Source organism: Podarcis gaigeae (genome assembly GCF_964106915.1).
Source record: "Podarcis gaigeae genome assembly, chromosome: 1".
NCBI classification, from domain to species: domain Eukaryota; kingdom Metazoa; phylum Chordata; class Lepidosauria; order Squamata; family Lacertidae; genus Podarcis; species Podarcis gaigeae.
In genome coordinates this window covers 60,010,271-60,030,636 of record NC_139678.1, presented here as the reverse complement: position 1 = coordinate 60,030,636, position 20,366 = coordinate 60,010,271, and the positions used below count along the sequence as shown (strand labels likewise).

At 40.9% G+C, this 20,366-nt stretch overlaps 1 protein-coding gene and 1 long non-coding RNA gene across 19 annotated transcripts in view; one reads left to right on the top strand and one right to left on the bottom strand.

The window, feature by feature from the left end:
- Positions 1 to 20,366, bottom strand: part of NAV2 (neuron navigator 2) — a 555,491-nt gene that overhangs the window by 89,325 nt on the left and 445,800 nt on the right. For all 18 annotated transcript variants that reach the window (XM_083748518.1, XM_083748520.1, XM_083748503.1 and 15 more), the window contains one exon: positions 9,066 to 9,188. In XM_083748518.1, coding sequence (XP_083604644.1) covers positions 9,066 to 9,188 — 123 coding nt within the window. The remainder of the gene's footprint in view (positions 1 to 9,065; positions 9,189 to 20,366) is intronic.
- Positions 2,032 to 3,402, top strand: LOC310851359. Its single transcript, XR_014567724.1, has 2 exons — positions 2,032 to 2,302; positions 2,395 to 3,402. It is a non-coding gene; the product is annotated as an uncharacterized lncRNA (long non-coding RNA).

The window sequence follows — 20,366 nt, the reverse complement described above, 5'->3', positions numbered from 1 at the left end:
GTGTTATATTCTGGAGACATCTCAAACGCTAGATAGCTATTTGATATAGTAATGATTCAGTAAGGCAACTCTGAGGTTCAGTGGGAGATTACATGTTTTTAGTGTGAAAAGGGCAGTTTCGACTGCACCTTCCTTTGTACTGAATAAAGTAGTTGTAATAAGGCCTCTAAAACAGGAATTCCAGCTATGCCAACTCTTTTGCTTGCCTGCTATGAGCTGGCCATGATTCTTCACACAAGTGAGGAAGTTGCAGTGCTTCTACAAAAGCCTAATAACCCTGCTATTGGCAGCATTATGGTAAATAACCAGGGCAAAGAGGAGAGATTATTACAGACTCCCTAATAGCAGCTACCTGCTTTAGTGGAAATCATAGGCAGGCCAGACTTGTGTATCTGATGGATGGTAGTCTTGCAAAATTGGAATCTTTAGAAATATCACATTATACATGACACTGTACCTATGTTAGATTCTGGTATCATTCAAATTTGTGGCTCTGTAATAGACCCAGGATTATTCCAATAAGGTTCCTACCTTTCCTGTGCTCCTGGGCCTGCCATTTCCTGTAACGAACTGTTTCCAACACTGCTCCCTCTATGGGATTAAGGGGAGGTACATTTCTCTTGCCTGAGCCTTAACAGACATAAACTGCTCCTGAAAGCTTTAATGGGCCTTGCTCTTAATTATTAACACTCAAGATATTGACATGGGTTGGTACATTTTATATGCTATATGTATTTAGGAGGCATTCAGGTCTCAAGTGACCAAGGAGAGAGAAGGAACAACTCATTGCCTTATGCCCTCCATTGTTCCACTGTTGCCAGCTTCATTGCTTTCCACATGTTGGGAGGGGTGATACGGGGTGTGGGGCACAGGGGAACTGGAGAATTGGAGAAAGATGTCTCTCGCCTCCACCAGCTGGGTGGAAAAAGCATTATTTCCATGTTGTGTGGGGAAAGCAGTTCCATTCATAGAACGCAAAGTAAGTCTGGATCTAATTTTATGAAAACAGTTAAATATCATAACATGAATATATCAGTTATAAATGTATTGGGGGGGAGATCAAGCATAAAGGAAAACATGTACAGAAGCTAGACCCGGCTTACCGTATTTTTCGCCCTATAGGACGCACCGTCCCATAAGGTGCACCTAGTTTTTTGGGAGAGAAATAAAGGGGGGAAATTTTATTTCCCCCCCAGGCGTGGGGCTGAGGCGGGGGAAGCTCGAGCTTCCCCCGACACCAGCCCCCAGAACAGACAATTCTCCGCAAGCCGTGGGAGCCCGGCGCCGGGCTCCCGCGCCTTGCGGAGAGCTGCGGGAAGTCTGGGCGTGCTGAGCTCAGCGCGCCCAGCCTTTGGCATGCAGGCAACTCTCCGCAAGCCACGGGAGCCCAGCGCAGGGCTCCCACAGCTTGTGGAGATTTGCGCGAAGCCTGAAAAGCGAGAGGGGTTGGTGCGCACCGACCCCTCTCGCTCTCCAGGCTTCAGCGAAAGCCTGCATTCGCCCCATAGGACGCACACACATTTCCCCTTCATTTTTGGAGGGGGGAAAGTGTGTCCTATGGGGCAAAAAATACGGTACTCCTTCCACTGTCTCCATCCAAAGTACCGCTAACTAGCTGAACAGAAAATAATTCAGAACCTAGCATTATTAAAGAAGATAAAACTGACTCCAGCTACAAAAGCTGAGGCTGCTGAAGAGGCCAGAGATCATCTGGGCTGTGAGTCCTGGAAGACCTGCTCCCTGCCTTGCATGCCTTTTCCCACCTGGCCTGGGGAGTCGAGGCCCTGACTGATGACTGGTTAACTATGGCTACAAAACCTGAGGCTGCCGAACAGACTCTTGGGCTGGAGTATTGTTTAGGACTTTTTGTTTGGGGTTGTTGCTGCTGTTATTGATACTAATCTTTATTTTAGATCTTGCTATGATTTATGTGGAAATTGTTTCATTTGGTTGTGCATTTTTAAAAGTTTTATTTATTGTTTATGACTACTTTTGTTGTATTTTTTTCATGTTGCAAGTGGGCTTGAGCATTGGTGAACTATGGAAATAAAATGATGTATGCTTGAATAGTTAGACTAAGAAAACAAAAGGTAGACAACAGTGTGAAGTGACAACACATTGACCTGAATGCCCCACCTGATCCATTAGAGATTTTTAAAGTGTTGACCAAAATAATTTAAAGCTTAAATCTTTACTCAGATATACTCAAGTGCTCACTTGTCACCATTTCAAGCTATTCATTGACTGTTCAAATCCTGATATACATCAGTGCAGCCTTCAGCAATGTGATAATTTCCAGAAGGTCAGTAAGTCTTAGTTCCCAAAGCACGTACATCAGTCACATGAGAAGTGATATCCCTTTCAAAAACATCACCATACTTGCTTTTCTTGCAGTTTCTATCAGTGGATCCAAGAACTCAGCACATCACCCGCCGAGGTCAACAATGATGCATATTGTCAAAACAACATGAAAAACTGACGTAAGGACAGTCCTTGGGGTGAGGCTGTACAGATTAGTCCAATACATGCTTATTTGGAAGTCCCACTGGTGCTACATAATAATTCTTACTATATCTACTGCACCTTAACTTCCAGCCAAGTGTAGTTATGCAGCCTTAGCTTATCACTGTTACTTGAGAGCGCACAATTCACTGACAACTAATTATATTGCATGCCTTCATCCACAAAAGTAGAGTTCATAAGGGTTGAAAATTAGGCACACCCTTCCCCAGTGATTTATTATATATTTGCTTGAATGCTCAAAAGTGCACTTGCTTGTTGTTTGATTGCCTTTACATTTGACCTTATTGCCTCACAAGATACCCAAGTCTGAATGAAAGCTCCAAATGTATGAAAACAGTGTTTGCACTTTGGAAGCTGAACAGATAACCTCAACAACAGGGAAATCCCAGGATCAGAGGTTACTGAAGCAGCTGTCTGGAGACTTTTGTTGATGCTGTTGCCATTAGATGTGAAAAGCCAAATAACAGTTTCTGCTCTGTGTCAAAAAAACTTTTTACATCCTTCAGCTTGTCTTGCAAAGCGCAAAGGACCAGCCTACTGTGCTTAATTTTGGATAGCAAACCTACTTTGCCCACTTGCTCTGCTGAGTTTGAAAAGCCACTATATGTTAATATTTGCAGTGATCTGGTAACTTCCTGACTAGATTACTATAATGCATTGTATATGGTGCTGTCCTTGAAAATGACTCATAGGCTTTAATTAGTGTAGAATGCGACTGCCAGCATTTTAAGGGACAGTCAGATGGAATCACAAGTAGGATACATAGAAGAGGATGGCCATAGTTGGATGGAAGGCAGATATAGTTGTACTGTGCTAGGAATGTCTTTACTACAAGCCTAATTTCAATGCTCCTTACAAAAAAAGATAGTATTCAAATATTGTGCCCTGTCCATATCTTTTGACACAATGGTTAACACTTTTGACAAGGCTGCACTTAAACCTTTATGCTCAACAGAATAGTGCTATCCTTTCCACCTTGTTGGGCTCTAAAGGAGGGAACACGGGTCTATAATTTTGGCAGCTAATCCAAACATTGTGGTTGTCAGGATTCTAGCCCTTCACCAGTTTAGAACCAGAAAAGGTTGGCGGGGAGCTTGGAGCACCACAGCATCCAAACAGCTCTTCCTCCAAATCTTGAAGTTGAAGGGGGTCAGGGAATCACTGTCCAGTTGTGAGGATGATCCCCGACCCCTTCTGTAGTTCTGGGTTTGGGAGGGATGCTGGGGTTCTTCATGCTCATCAAAGGGTAACTCTGGGGTGGGCATACTGAGTTAAGGCACACAAAATTCTCACCTATAAAATGAAGGCCTTTTCTATTGTTATTGCTAGCTATTGTAACCAGACAATCATCTTTCTAGAATGCAAGAGTTCAAAAGAACTTTTGATGGGAATTCCCTTTGTTCTTTTCACATCTGATTTACAAGATAAAAGTTGTCTTTCTAAGGCAGAGGGAGATTATCTCTCCATGCACTCAAGTATAACTTTACTTTGAGAGCCGAGTTGTTTTGAGCCAGCTGATAAAAACCAAACCAGACAGCTACATGAGGAGTGGGGTTTTCTGGGTTGAAGGTTTAAGTGGTCCTTTGATTTCTCTGTTACAGGAGCTATAAATATTCATATATTACAGTTTAGGTGGCTAAACTGGGATACATGATCACTTCCAAGGGCCAGGGTGTCAACAAATACCCAGAGATGAAAACCAGAGAAGAGTAGTGATGCCGCTCTGTAGTAGCAAAAATACAAAGAGTGTTCTGCCTTGCTGTCTCATAATGCAGCAGCTGAAACAGGCTACGATCTACTGTAAAACGACTAGTTTTACCTGTCTGGCTTTTGTGTTCTTTTGAGCTCAGACATAAGCCAATATCCTTCAGTCTTGCTGAATTCAGTGAGCTAAACACACAACTAAAAGTTTATATGCCAGCATGTTCTGGCTTAACTTTGTGGCTGCTTATTTGATGTGTTCAGTATACTTGTATCAGTAATGAATCAGTGATGGGACACCTGTGTCCTTCCAGGTATTGTTGGAGTTCAATTCCCATCAGCCCCAGCCATCCTGGTCAGAGATGATGGGTGTTTTGGTACAACACTATCTGGAGGAGCACAGGTTCCCCATTTCTGATTTACATCCTGTATTCCTTCATCATGAAACTCAAGGCAGCATAAGTAATGTTCCCTGGCAGTCTCCCATCCAGGCACTGATCATACCATGACCCACTTAGCTTTAGCAAGAGACTGCATCACTTTCCTTAAGATCATGCACCTGAACAAAAATGTTTTTTATTACATTTGATAATACAGCGATCCCTCGGGTTACATACGCTTCAGGTTACAGACTCCGCTAACCCAGAAATATTACTTCGGGTTAAGAACTTTGCTTCAGGATGAGAACAGAAATTGTGCAGCGGCGCAGCGGCAGCAGGAGGCCCCATTGGTTAAAGTGGTGCTTCAGGTTAAGAAGAGTTTCAGGTTAAGAATGGACCTCCGGAACGAATTAAGTACTTAACCCGAGGTACCACTGTACCCTTCACCAAAATAGCTCAGGTCAATGGACATGGTCCTCCTCTGGTCTCATTTTACCATCACAACATCCCTGTGAAGTAGGTTAGGCTGAAAGAACGATGGAATAGCTGGCTCATACAGAGCGGAGAGTTGAATTTGTGTCTTATTTGGTCCTAGTTTGGCACTCAAACCACAATGGCTTCGTTTGTGAAATGAAAGCCACCTTCCCCCTAGCTCAGATCTAAACTCGTGTTACTTTTAAAGGAGCCACAAGTCTTTTATGAGAGTGTTTGGGATATAAAAAGATTGGGTATCATGCCCTAGAAGGAACCATAAAGAACAGTCCTATTAGTTATATATCAGATGTTTTTCTGCAAGATATATCCACTAGTTCCATCAACTGATTGCCTTGTTTGTACGTTGCAGGAAACAATGCTTGATTTCTTTATGTGCACTTACAAAATATAAAAAGATATCACATGATTTGTCAGCTACAAGAAATACTACTTTTCACAAGAATATTCAGAAACATGTGTTAAGAGATGGTGGATTAAAATATGGGGGCATGAATGAGAGTTGTGTAGGTGGACCCTACATGCCACACATATATTTAGAGTTAAAGATATACTACTAAAATAAATTTTCCCACACATTGACTTTGAAAGCAGCTGCCCATGTATCCTCTAAGCTTATAAAAGCATGGACAACTTTAAAGGTTAAATTAAATTATAGCCCAACAGTTAGCATAATGAATTATAAACACTCCCTGTCATGATATAGGCCTATAATTGCCATGGTTTCTCAGGTCTGGCCAGCTTCCATTTTACAAAAAAGTGGAAACTCTACTGTAGAAGTTAACAATGCTAGCAAAGCAGTTAGTCTGACCAGTTTGAACGCAGTATGTTCCATTCCTTTGTCTGAATCCTGTTGTCACCTGCAGGGATTCAGGTTGTGGATTGTCCTCTGCCTGGCCTCATGTTTTTGCAATGTAAATACTATTTTAAACTGCTGCTAGGCAGAACTCATTTGTCCTGCTCTAGTGCATGATGTCCTGCATGCGTTCCTCTGTCTAACTGGCTACAGGCCTTTCCTCCTGCCTATTTCAACTACATTTCAGAAAAGTATTTTATCAAAATTTTGTACAGGCATCCCCCCTGCCCCCCTCTTACGCACAATCAATTCGTGTGACCGTATATATGTGTGGGGCTGGGTTCTTATTGAAGAAGGTTTAACAACAACAATGCAGCTATAAACCCCCCCCCCCCCCAAAAAAAAAAAAAAAAGGCCTTTTAAAATAAGAATGTTTTACTAGCCTCCTAAAAGAAGAAAGAGATGAGGCCTGGAGATCCTCAGTGGGCAGAAAATTCCACCAGAAGAAGACAGAAGAATAAGAAAGAAAACAGCAAAGATTCGGAATTTCTTCCTATCCTGACAACCTTTCCCTGTTAAAGGGTGGCACTTGGGAGATGTGCAGTTCTATCTGGCAGCTGGTATTTTTCCAACCTTCTTGCACATTCACTTTTGTGATCTAGATTTGGAAAACAGACTTTACAGTGGTGCCCTCAAGACGAATGCCTCGCAAGACAGAAAACTCGCTAGACGAAAGAGTTTTCCGTTTTGGAGGTGGTTCGCAAAACGAATTTCCTATGGGCTTGCTTCGCAAGACGAAAATGTCTTGCGAGTTCCTGCATTCCCCCCCCCCCTTTTCTAAGCCGCTAAGCCGTTTATCCGCTAAGCCGATAAGCCGCTAAAAGCCGCTAATAGCGCTAATAGTGCTAATCCGCTAATCCGCCAATGGGCTTGCTTCGCAAGACGAAAAAAACGCTAGATGAAGAGACTCGCAGAATGGATTCTTTTCGTCTTGCGAGGCACCACTGTAATTCCTAGAACTCTGTACAGTACCTACACCTGTGTCTCAGGGGTGATGTATCCCGGTTTGCCACTTGAGGCAAAAGGGGGAAGCGCTGCCCTGCTCCACTGCCTCTGGCGGCCAGCGCTGGTTTCTGGCCAAATATCACCAATTTCTGGTGAGGTTTTGCCAGATATTGGCGCTGCTGCTGCTGCTATTTCTCCAGTAGTGATGGGGTGGGTTGCCGTCGCCTGAGGCAGTGGCTTCACTCTACCTCTTTGAAGGGCCGGACCTGGTATGTCTAGTCTCTTTTACCATTCTGTGACGTAAAAAGAGAGAGAAGTCTTTGGCTTGCACAGATGTTGAAATTAATTAATAACTCCCACAACCAGGTGGGTAAACCCAACACAGTAAATAAAGAAAAGATGAAACTATTTTTGTCTGTTTTACATCCTTTAAAAATAAACAAAACAAATCTAAATTAAAGGGGGCTTTCAGATGCTATTCATTTGAGTGGCGTGTATGGCTGTGCACACAAAAATACAAATAAACTGGTAAGCTCAGCTGTTATTAAGGTAATCCCCATTAACCTAGCAATCAGGCATTAAATTAATTTTCCACATCCAGATCTGCTGGTCTGCTGCAGGGCGAAATGTATCTTGTAAGGGCCATGTTTGATGCTAATACAGTTAATATGGAGAAATCTTCATTCTATCTACAACTAATGAGATAGCACAAGTAAGCTGAGCAGCTGGAAATGAAAGAGCTCCACTGTGGATATCTTAGCAATAAGCCATTTTACTGTGACATTCAAGTCCAGTGTTGGATTGGCTCAGTCTTGGGACATTCAGCTTTATACAGTTTCAAGGGGATATAAATCCAGTCTCTAGAATATTCTTTCATGAATCATGCTTAAGAGCAGCTTAATAATGTTTTAATTATAGTTAGGGCTGAGTAGAAATGCCTCTCCAACAAATTTGCCAGCCCTGTTCACAAATTATGTGAACTGGAATGGCAATTTTGGCAGTTTTCGGGGTTGGAATTAAGTATTACAAATTATTTTGCAGGGGGTGCTGTTTCCTTTCCCCATCCCTCATATTTTTAACAGTAATGCTGAATATGCTGTCTACTGCTACCCTCCTCCACCCTTTACGTTTGAAAGTCTAGCAAAAGTGCTACTTGCCACTACTGTGATGTGGCCAGTTGCCACCATTTTTCTCTCAAATGCCTTACAGAGTAAACCAGCATAACACCACTAGCATTATAATTAGAGGGGTTGAGATCGGGGAGAATATGGTGGCAGACAGAGTAAGGGTTGCTTTTTCCACGCTTTAAAAATCTGTTGACATCTCAAGTGAAAATCGATCCGGACACAAAAGTAGTTGAGCCAAAATCTACACTTCTGACAGGGATTGCCACATGTCCTGATTTTCCCAGACATTTAAGCTGTTTCCGCCCAGGCACTTTTTCTGATGGCCAAATCCCGGCTATGTCCAGGAAATTCCAGACGTATGGCAACCCTATCATAGGTTGACTTTGGGTATTGGGAAGGATAGAGCTGAATTTGAATAATAAGCAAGTTATCTCTTGGTGTGGCTTGGGGAAAAAAGTTTGCTTTTTAGTCTCCAGGTCTTATGGACTAGCATGAGGTCAGAAAAAATACGTTCCCACAGTTTGACTGAAGACTCTGGGGCAGGGTGAGAACCTGCATGGCCTTCTTCAATTGGTTCAGCCATATGGCTTTGTTTTCAGTCAACGTCTCTACACTGCAGACACCATTTATTTATTTATTTATTTATTTATTTATTTATTTATTTATTTATTGCATTCTAAGGTCATGCAGTGCAGGGGAAACAGGGTAGATAAAATCTCACCTCTGCCACAAACTCACCAGGTGGTCTTCAACAAGCTACTGTCTCTCAGTTTTATTCTATTACCAATTAAGCATCGAAATAACAGTTCAGATGTACTGTCATAGAAAATGTGCCTAATTTCCACTCCACATAAATGTCTTAACTCAAGTATCCTCAGAAGATCCCACTCAAAATCACAACGGCCAAATTCCACTTCCTTGCAATATATTCACAGGCTATTCAAAAGGCACAAGTTTTCCTTTGTGCTTGCAGTGGAACACAGTTCATAAGAGTGTAAAAATACAGAATGTAAAAATAAAGAATGCCAGGTGCAGGCCTACCTGTCTGCATCGCCCAGGCCCAGTGAGGTGTTGCGTTGCAGAGTTTCCCGTACAGCAGCCATCCCATCCGGAAGTCTGTTTAGCCTTCGAGTGTAAAGACCCAATCCACCATCTGTCATGTACCTTTGAAAACACCAGAAATACATTTGTGTTGCAGGTTTACCAGATCAGTCAACCTGGCTAGCTAGATATTCATTTTTATATTATCCTTCACCAAAAAAGTCAAAGGGTAACAATATGATTGAAAAATGCAGGCACATCATATAATCACTAAATTCAACACCGAGAGATGTAAAGTTGGATCACATTTACTTGAAACTAAATTTTGGCAAGGAATAAAACACAAGAGCTTTTTTACACATTACATTTACCATGAATTCTGTTAAAAGTCAGTTTTAGGGGGGAATGTGGCATGTTAGAAGCATGGCAAAGGTCTTGCTACCTTGATGAACTGAGCTCTGCAGGTGAGGGCCTCTTGCAAATACCATCTTATCAGGAGGTCCATTCTGCACAATATACGAACCAAGCATATAGTATTTTAACATCTACCCTTCGGAATTCCCTTCCTTTGAATATTAGGTGACATGTCTGCTGTCTTTTTTGTGCCTACTGTAGACTTTCCCATATTGTTCTCAGTTTGCATGTGTACTGGAATTGCTTTTAAGTTGTTTTTATTGTATGGACACTTCTTGTTTGCTGCCCTGGGCTCCTTTGGAAGGAGGGATAGGATATAAATGTAATTAATTGCTTGAGTAATAATGTCTTCCAACTAGGTTATCTTGTGAGGTTATCTTCATAAATAAATGGGTAAGAAAACTTATTTTTCAGGCAGGATTATCCTTCCAGTATCTTCATATAATTGAGGATACAGGGTAAAAAGGAAATTCTTCCAGTGGTAGCAGGGGCTGGTAATATCAGCAATAGACCTCTCATGGCCACTGGGTGTCATACAGCTTGCGTAACATTTTGGAATTGAGAGGCTCTTGCTTGAAAATGTTGGAATTACTACTGCATATTTTCTGTCATTAAAACACCCACTTCCATGTCTGCAGTGTGCAATCACACTCACACATGAACTCTTCAGTCTATTAGCTGGCTATAGCATCACTATGTTCATTTCATGGAGTTTAATAGAGTGTAAATTTGTCACACTTAAGAACTTAAAACAAGTTATGAATGTAGTTTAACTCTTTGGAAAAGACAGGATAAAATAAAACACTGGCATTGAAATAAAAGGAGCATCTCTGACAAACAACATTAAAAATGCTTTAAAATGGTTTAAAATGATAAAGTAAGTGTTATTGCCATCCTTTACCCCTAAAGGATAAATATCCATATCAAACCAGTCCAGCTGAAATTAAAATATATCTATTAAGCTGAATATATTAAAAGTAAAATAAATGCAAATAATTCATCCAAACACATACACATGAAAAATATGCTTGACTATAAGATAGAGATTGATGCATGCCCTGAAGCATGTATATTGTTGTTTTTTGCAAACAATGAATAAGCTTATGAACACTGGAGAAAAAAATCTAAATGCATGGTATATGTGCACCTTTCCCCTTCTTCTAGATTGTTTCCAAATTGGCAATTCGATCCAAATGTACATCAAATAAACAAGAAGAAAACAAACTTTCAATAAAATAACATACTTGACTAAACTGTAACCTGAAGAGCTACTTTCTTCCAATGCAGTTCTGGAAACAGTGACCAAATTATCTGAAGAGGCTGAAGACGTCCTTTAGTTTTGCAAAGTTCATTGCCACTCACTGATTTTTCTTCTAGAGCCTTATCTTTGCCCGTGAGAAAGAGAAAAAGAAGCCTTCCCCCATCACACGGCCAGTCCAAATGCTGTTAAAGTTGATAATCTTGCAATGACTAACAGAAAACAACCCTTAGTCCACAGAAGCACTAACCCATTTTTTGAAACCCTAGTGTTATACTGTCAACATTAAGAGACAAAACCTGACTGTGCTGCCTAACTCAATTATTAAACTTCTCATGCAACAGGAAGGCAAGAAAAAAAGTCCAATGGATGTAAGTTAGCTTTGTGAGTCTCTACTGGGTTCAAGAACAATAGACAATTGCCCCTCCGGGGTTTCACAAAGAGGTTGCTAAGCTAGTTAAACTAGGGACAGGGCTATTCTCAGTTCTGCTTTGTCCATGGGGACAAGACACAATACTTTCTCTCAACTGCATAAACAAGGAGTCCAGTTTCAATGGCACTAATAGAAGCTAGCTTGCCACTAGTCCTCCATTCATTTATTTGTCAGGAGCTTACAAAAATCAACCTTAAAAGTGGAAGAAGAAAACTCAGCAGTTATGTAACAGACCGAGTTAAAAGTGCTAGTATTTAAGGACATTTCATTCAACATGGAATAAGTGCCACAGAGAACATATACACAAATATAAACAAATACACACATATATTCCACAGTAACTAACAGGTTTGTCACCAAGGCAGTATTTAACAGAATACTGCAGCCATACTAAAGGTCCGACCAATGTCTTCTTTCCATGCACATTAAAACACCTTTTTGTTGCGTTCAAACTTAATGTATTTAGATGTATACAGTTTTAAAATCTTGAAAATCTCAGGTGCACATACAAAATGTGTACTAGACAAGTCAATCAAATTTGAGAACACTGAAATCCTGCTGATTTCAGTGGGGCAGGCAAGCACATGCTTAAATCTGTCCACTGAGATCAATCGGATTTTGGCCAACAATCTATGAGGCTAGACTTTGTCCAATCAGTTAATATACATTTTAGAAATAAACAAAAGCATGAGTGAACTCCATCTCTGTTATTCTAGCTGCTGCTTACCTCTCCCCTCAACAGAGTTAGCTTCTCCTGCCTAATAGGCAGATCCTTTCTTGTTTATAGACATTTCCATCTTATCCTTCCAGTTCCTATTCACTTACAACCATTTAAAAACACTAATATAACCACAACCCTCTTTTCTTGCACCAGCAACATTGCATTGAAAAAAAAAGAAACACTGAATGAACTTTGACTTTCCCACGTGTCACAATGACAGGGCATTCCATCCCCAACCCCCCTTTGGGTAGTTGGTGCCTATTTATCACCACCTTTCTGGACATACATGTTGGAACAGGAAAGGAAACAGAACCTCATGAGTGTAGCTTAAGGAGGTTCAAATCAGTGGAATAGCTGCATGTGTGTGTGTGTGTGTGTGTGTGTGTGTGTGTGTGTGTGTGTGTATGTGTGTGTGTGTGTGTGTGTGTGTGAGAGAGAGAGAGAGAGAGAGAGAGAGAGAGAGAGAGAGAGACCATTTTTTTAGTTTTCATTATTTTAAGTGAAACACTTGTGCCTCTTTTGGCAGACCTATGCAGACAGAGCACATGAATAAGAAAAGTGGCTTTCCAAATGTATGCATGTTTATGGTCTAATCTTTCTGCTTGTCCGAAAGCAGCAGTAGCCACCATTCTTCACTATCAGGACATATTTTGTACCCAAATATTTGATTAAAAATAACAGTGTGAATAGCTATGAATAATGTGCTGTTCTGCTTCCTGCAACAATAACACCCCCCGCACCAAGATACATTGTGTGTATTTGTGTGTAGGCATCTTAGATTTTGCAATTAGCAAAACTATTGGGAAAACAGAGCAAATGGACTTCTCATACCCAATAAAGCTCTCCTTCTTAAGATTGTCATAAGTGAAGAAGCTATTGATCTGGGGTTAGGGCCAGCGTGCCAGAGGAATTGTAAATTCTTGCTCCACAGAAGCACAGCTTTTGAGGGGGAAGTTTACTTAACTTTGGCAGGCAGGTTACGACAAATTCTGTGACCCTCTAGCACAACAACAAGTTGCAACATGTATTGGAGATATAAACATAGATTTGAATGATTGGTTATTCAAAATGTATTTCACTGGGATATTTATTGAACTCATCTGTGGAATCCTCATACAATCATGAATACAAACCACCAGTAGATGAAAATAGATTATGGGCATATTTAATTATTGCTACCTGGTTATCTAGTCTATTTATTTTTTTATTTTATTTTTTAAATCTCACTATTCTAGTGCAAAAACACCAATATGGTTTTTTTATAACACATAATATTACCATTTCATAAAACAATTGCAAGAAAGAGGTAGAGAACCTTAGAGAACCAGTGTGATATAATGAACAAAATGCGCCAGTTTTTCAGTCAGCCTCAGTAACTGTGTCTTTAACAGCAGCAGCATGCAGGAATAGGTACCTTCTTTTAACCAAATGTAGAAAAAGATTATCACGTGTGGATGGTTACATAAGAAGCTGCAGTTAAAATAATGTCTACAGAGGCCTGGTTCCCACAGTCATGCTAAGCCAATTCACTTTGTTCCTTTCCAGTCACTTTGCTGCTACACTGAGCACAGTGTCATGGCTTAGCTCTTCCAGACAAGCCCAAACTGTAAACTCTACAGGACAAATCTCGGGTTACAGTTTGTGGTCAGACTCTGGAGAGAACTGAACCATGAGCCAGGGTTCAGAGAGCACATTAAGCCAAACCATGGCTTACCTCAGCACCGTACAGCAGCAGAGGTGCAAAGTGGCTGCAATCTCCTCTTCCAGAGCCCATGTGCTCATTTAGGCCAAGCCATGGTTTGCCTTAGCATAAAGTGCAAATTAGGCCAATGTAGATTGAAACGTTGATAGCTTTAGGATTGGACTGGAGAAGTATGGATTAAAATCCTGCTCAGCTGTCAAGCTCAGTGGGTGAATTTAGGCTACTCAACCTAACCTACCTCACAGGGTTCCTCTGAAGATAAAGCATGATGGCTATATTCTACTTCCAGAGTCAGAAGCAATATGTCTCTGCATACCATTCGCTGGCAGATACAAGTGGGGAAGAGTGCTGTTGTACTAAGATCCTGCTTGCAGGGTTTCCATAGGCATCTGATTGACTGCTGTAATAACAGGATGATGGGCTAGATGGACCTTTGATCTGATGGCTTTTGTGTTTTTAAAGTAACTCACACACACTGCCTAAACCCATTTGAATAATGGAAAGTGCAAAAGAAACACTGAGGCATTTTGGTTTTATTGCATTTGGGGAGCTAACCCAGAGAAGCCCTTAAACTTTTGTGATTTCTATTAAATTTCAGCACTTTCTCAAAACATCTAAAGGGTATAATTTAGCATAGCTTTAAAATGGCAGATGTGGATGACAGATATTAATTAATGAATTAAGCATAAACTACCAAAAGTATTCTCTGATTCATTTTCCTGATTATCTCAGGATTTTTCTCAATGACAGTGCTATTCTACAACTAGTAATGGGCCATAAAATTCATTTTCTACAGTCGCATTCAGTGTACAACCTTTATTTATCCAACTGTTATTAATAGAGCATTAAAAGGACTTACCGCAAATGGAAATTCAACCTCATACATATATATATGCTTTTCTAGGCAAAAAGGGGGGGGATGCTTCCCCCCTCCTCTGTTCCCAATTTACTGGCATAAACCAACTGCTTCTGAGTTCCCTTGGCAACTTAAACTCTTGAACTTTTCTCTCCTTTTGCCAGCTGCTTGCACCTCAAACATTTTGTTTGGTACAGCAAACTCATTCCAAGTCATAGTTTGTTTTTGTTTTTTAAAAATATGCCTTAAGTAACACTTTTCACTGTTACTTGCATTCACTGAAAGAGATCAGGTACAGTAGGTTTCACTTTAGCAATCTAAATCTTGCCTATTTTTCAGTTGCCAATTTACAGGAGCACCTGCCATTATCTAATGCAGAATCAAACCTGTTGAAAACATTTTACAAAAAGATAACAACAGCTGGAGGAATTGACTAGACCTTCTCTGTTATGGAGCCAACATTCTGGGATGGGCTTTTGGGGGAGGTATATAAATGATGGCTTACGCTTTCAGGTGGGATGGAAGATAGTTTGAGGGAAAGTGCATCAAACAGCAGTATTTCTCCAAATAACTGCAGGATAGATACAGATTGTGGCTAAGGTCATGTGTACACAGCTTCAAACACCAACACTGGGAGTGTGCTGGAGCCGGAATAACTGGCAATGTGTACACAGCCTACGTTTTTATTACTATTTTGTCATCACTTCTCTCCTGTCCCCTCCTCCTCTGGTGGTTTTATGTTTGACTTGTGTTTTAAGTTATTTTCTTCTATTTATAAATATAATTCCTATTAAGGTGAACAAAGAAAGTTGAATGTTTGAACCCATGTTTACTTTGTTCTAGTCTGCCTGGGTTAAATCCAGTGCTAACATGCTGCTTGAAGAATGGCTTTTGATCCAGCACAGACGTCGGTTGACATAAAAAATGAGAGGTGGTTTTCCGTGAATTCATCTTCCCTCTGCAGTGCTACCTTTCATGCTGTTGTGGAGGGTCCTCCAAACCTAGGATATTTGTCACATGGATTTTTTACTCAGCAAAATTTATATACTGCTCTCTCTTTTTTTTTTAAAAAAAGAAAAGCTAAGCAGCGTATATAAAATAACGACACCACAGATAAAATCAGCAAATTTTTAAAAACAAGTATATGTAACTAAATTATATATCTGAGTAGGATTGCTGAAATAATATTTTTTCTTAACACAGTATAGGAAGGGTGCCCACCACATGAAAAGATACGACTTCTAACTGTGGAATGAACATTATATGGAACTTGTAGAAGTGCAAGTTCCACAGCTTGAAGTGGTCAAGTAGGCAAGTATGGAGCAAGGCAATTCTTCAGACAAACTGGTTCCAAGCTGGTATGGGCTTTAAATACTAATAGGAAAACTCTGATTTGGGCCAAAGTTTGGAGGAGGTCAGGGGAGTCCACACAAAAATACAGAAAATATTCCCCTTTCTCTAATGCCCTCCTTTGATATTTGGCCTCCTACAGGGTGCCACTGAAATTTGAAAGACCAAAGTCCTGATGACGCCCACCTGCTGTCAGGTGAGGTGAGGTACAAACACAGCTACAATGGAAAAACTAGGAGCTTAGAGTGAGCTCCTAATTGTTCCTTTGCAAGCAGGGATGCTTATTTAATATGCTGTGGTTTTGGGTGGGTTATCCATTTAATCACAATTGGCTTCCCAACTGGAACGCACCAGGAGTTGGATCTGGAAGTCCATGTGGTAACTTTAAAGTAAGAACCAATACTGGCCCACAAGGATTGCTGTGTTAAAAGATGGGCAGCAGCACTCAAAAAATGAGAGAGCAAAGCCCCATAATTTCTCTAGAACTACTGGAAACCTGACACGTCAGTTCAGAATAGTTTTGTTTTTCTTTCTTTTTTTCTTGGCTAAATTTCTGTGCCAAACCATATTTTATTCCCTTAGTCTGTCAACCCATCAGTTTTAACTGACCACCATCTCCTTTCAACTTGATCTTTCTGGACAAAGAGTAGTATGTGAAGTCTGCCCACAAGTTTTGTCAATGTGAAAACTAAGAAATATATAGCCAGATGGCTAGGGTCAATTCAAGTTTCAGACTACAAAACTTGAACTGATGAATGAAGTCAGGCAGAGTGTAGTTTGGTCATGAACTTGTCCATGGCTTTGTTGTCACAAGGCCACAGTGTTTAGTCAACCCCAAAGACCTTCTTTGAGTACATATCCACTCAACACACTCTAAGCATTAGCTTTTAATCTAATAGTACAGTCTAGCCTTGCTATGTGGTATCTTAGATGAGCTTCAAACTGCATAAGAAATTGTTTTGTAAGCGGCATAGTCTGAAAAATAAGCTTATAGGGAGGGAAGACCTATGAGGAAAACAACTGAGACTGAATATTATGACAGGGATGTGCAACAGTCCCTTGTCCTGGCAGAGCCACCACAGAAAAGATCACTGAGTCACAAATCTTCAGGAGGCACCATCACATGCCTAGAACATGAATGAAGGATATCTCTTTGGAGGAACATTGAGACATTCATGTCCCAGTCCTCCATTGCTCTTTGAGCTCCACTTTACAAGCACACCCAGCTGTTTGGGAGCTGTTTCACTGTGACAAGACCCCCCCCCCCACAGGTGGAGAAAGTGTGTGAATATTAACAATCATGATGGTGGGGTTTATCCCACCCAGTCAGCATCCTGCTAAGATTGATGGTGACAACTGGGCTGAAAGAACCCATGTTCTTTCACATTGCTGGAATAGGAAATGGGATAGTGAGTACAAAACATAACGAAGTATAATGCCACTTTCATTTTATTTGTTTATAAGATTTCTATTACACCTTTTCTCCAAGGAGCTCAAGGTGGTGGTATACATGCCCCCCCCCCAATAAATGAATGCCATACAAAAGTTATTACTGTTACTGTAAAAAATAATACATCTACAATGTGCGTGTTTGTGTATGTATATACCTAAAAAACCTAATTAAAAATAGAACCCAGGGTCCTAAAACCACACGATACCTATTATCCATTAATGCTATGTTGGCTGGTGGTTTCTAGATAGGAATTTCAATACAAAGGATATCAAAACAACAAACTTTAAGAACTTGGTGCTTGTTAAAATATATGTTCACTGGATTGCATAACGATAGATGCCATTGGGATTGAATAAGACGTATCTTAGGTCAAACAGAGCTTCAAAATTTATCTCCATAATAATGAGGTTATAATGTGTTGCCCACCTGCACCCCCCCCCTTTAAAAAAATATTCAGCTGAGGAAGTTAACCTTCCTAGAGTCGGTTTTCAGGCCTAGTATCTCCCAGCTTGTTTGAAATGAACAGAGATGAAACTGCACGCACCCATTTTTCTGTATGGCTAGGGGCAAATAAACTTCCAATGACCTCACGGTGGGGAGAGATTTGAATTAAAATTGAAAGCACAGGTATGCTAAAAATGAAATAACCGGCCTGTTTTTCTGTTATCCCTTTTCAGGCTTAGCCAGAAAACAAGTACTGAAGAGACAATATTGATTTTACTACCTTGAGGAATCAAACAATGGAAAATCTCAAATAAAATATGCAGTCCGTTGAATTCCACTGGCTTGCTGTTCTTGATCACATTTCCCTCTAGTGGACAGATCCAATGTAAAGTATTGTAGCATGCAGCAAGCCTTTTACTGAAATGGCAGCAGCATGGGCTCATTAATTTATTGCCTATATATTTACAGTGGTACCTCGGGTTAAGTACTTAATTCGTTCCAGAGGTCCGTTCTTAACCTGAAACTGTTCTTAACCTGAAGCACCACTTTAGCTAATGCTGCGCCGCCAGAACACAATTTCTGTCCTCATACTGAAGCAAAGTTCTTAACCTGAGGTAAGATTTCTGGGTTAGCGGAGTCTGTAACCTGAAGCGTATGTAACCCGAGGTACCACTGTATCTCACTTTTCATTACACAAGGAGACATACCCCCTCCCCGGACTATTTATGTGTAGCATTGAGAACAATCTCCTGCTTATCACAAATACGGATCTAGCTCTGATATTGCAACAGCACCAGTATCTTGAGAGCTGTCTCAAACCCTAACCCTCAGAGCTGACGCAATGTAATGGAGTGTATGGAGGTGAAAAGGGAAGTATGTGCACTGACATTCTGGAGACAAGTTAGCAGAAACCCCCAAAGCCAGCCTTTCTGTCCCACTGTGTATTTACTTGCAATGCTTCGGTATTTAACAAAATCAGCAGAAAGCCTGCTACAACAGAAAGCAATTCAAACAAACACCACATTCAGAAAAGATAACGTAAATGACATTGTAATTATTATTAATCATGTTGAAATCATACAGCCATATACGGTATATAAGTAGAGTTTTCAGCTCTCTTCATTAGTCAGCGAGATCAAGTCCTGTTCCTCTAAGCCAAGCTGTTTAATGTTACTGTGCCTTTTGAACTGACCAAGTCGTGCTAATTTATTTTTAACACTGTTGAGGGGCCCCTGTATGAAATGCTGGAAAGGTTACAAAGTTCAAATTGCACTTGAGTTTGATTACACTGCAGTTCAGCCTTCACCAAGTGAGATTTGTTAGCATTAGGATCTAAGCCAATTGCTTCAGAGTTTTGGACCCTGAAAATCTTCCTCACACGTCTCAAGGCAACAGACAAAATGCAATAAAACAAACCCACAGAAAACAGCAGATAAAATGTAAAAGCAGTACCAAGTAGACACCCGTGGCAGAGACCTATTCATCCAGCTCAGAAAGCTCGTCAGAACAAATATATCTTCACTTGATTACAGAAAGTGCAGAGATCTTTGGAACTTGCAGGAGAAGCTCTCCTGCAGACCACAGTGACCTACTGGATATATAAGGGATACGGCAGTCTCTCAAGTAACCTGGTCCTCAGTGACATAGTACCTTAAATATTGGTGCCAAACCTTGAATTTGGCCCATAGCAGATTGGCAATCAGTACAAATCCTACAAGCAAGGTGTTCAATGCCAGTGGTAGTTTGCCACTACAAATACTGTAATCTGTTCTACACCAGCTGCAGTCTCTGGTCATCCTCAATGGTAGCCCCACATATAGAACACATTGCAGTAATCCATTCTTGGGGTTACCAATGCATGGCAATTGAGGTCAAACTATCCTGGTCGCAGCTTTCTTCCCAACTGATGTTGAGAACAAGACACCTGTGCGTCCAATGACAGATCTGAATCCAGGAGCACCCCCAAACAACACACTCGCACCTTCATTGAGAGTGTGACCCCATCCAGGGCAGGCAAGTTAACTACCTCCTAAACCTGGAAACCACTCACCCACAAAGGCTCCATCTTGCCAGGATTCAGCTTATTAGCCCTCATCCAGCCTACCGCTGTACCCAGACCTGAGCCTTCTCTGCTATTCCCAGTTCAGCTGTTACACAGAAATAGAGTTGGGTATCATTGGTATACCAATGATACCTCACTCCATATGACCACCCAAAACAGCTCCATGCAGATGTTAAATAGCGCTTGAAACAGTAGTGCTGTGTGACACCCTGTAAGAAGATAAAGAGAGCCTGCTGGCTCAGGCCAATGGCCCATCTAGTCCAGCATCCTGTTCTCACTGTGGGAAACCAGCAAGCAGTATTCAAGCACCGGAGCGCTCTCCCCTGCTGTGGTTTCCAGCACTGTATCCAGAGGCATTTCTGCCTCCAAATGTGGGGGCAAAGCATAGTCATCATGGTTAATAACCATTGATAGCTGTCTCCTCTATGAAGCTGTTTAATCCTCCTTTAAAGCCAATATTAGAAGGTTAGCTCTAATATTGGACCATAAAAAAGGCTGATTGCTGAAGAATTGATGCTTTTGAATTATAGTGCTGGAGGAGACTCTTGAGAGTCCCATGGACTGCATGAAGATCAAACGTATCCATTCTTAAGGAAATCAGCCCTGAG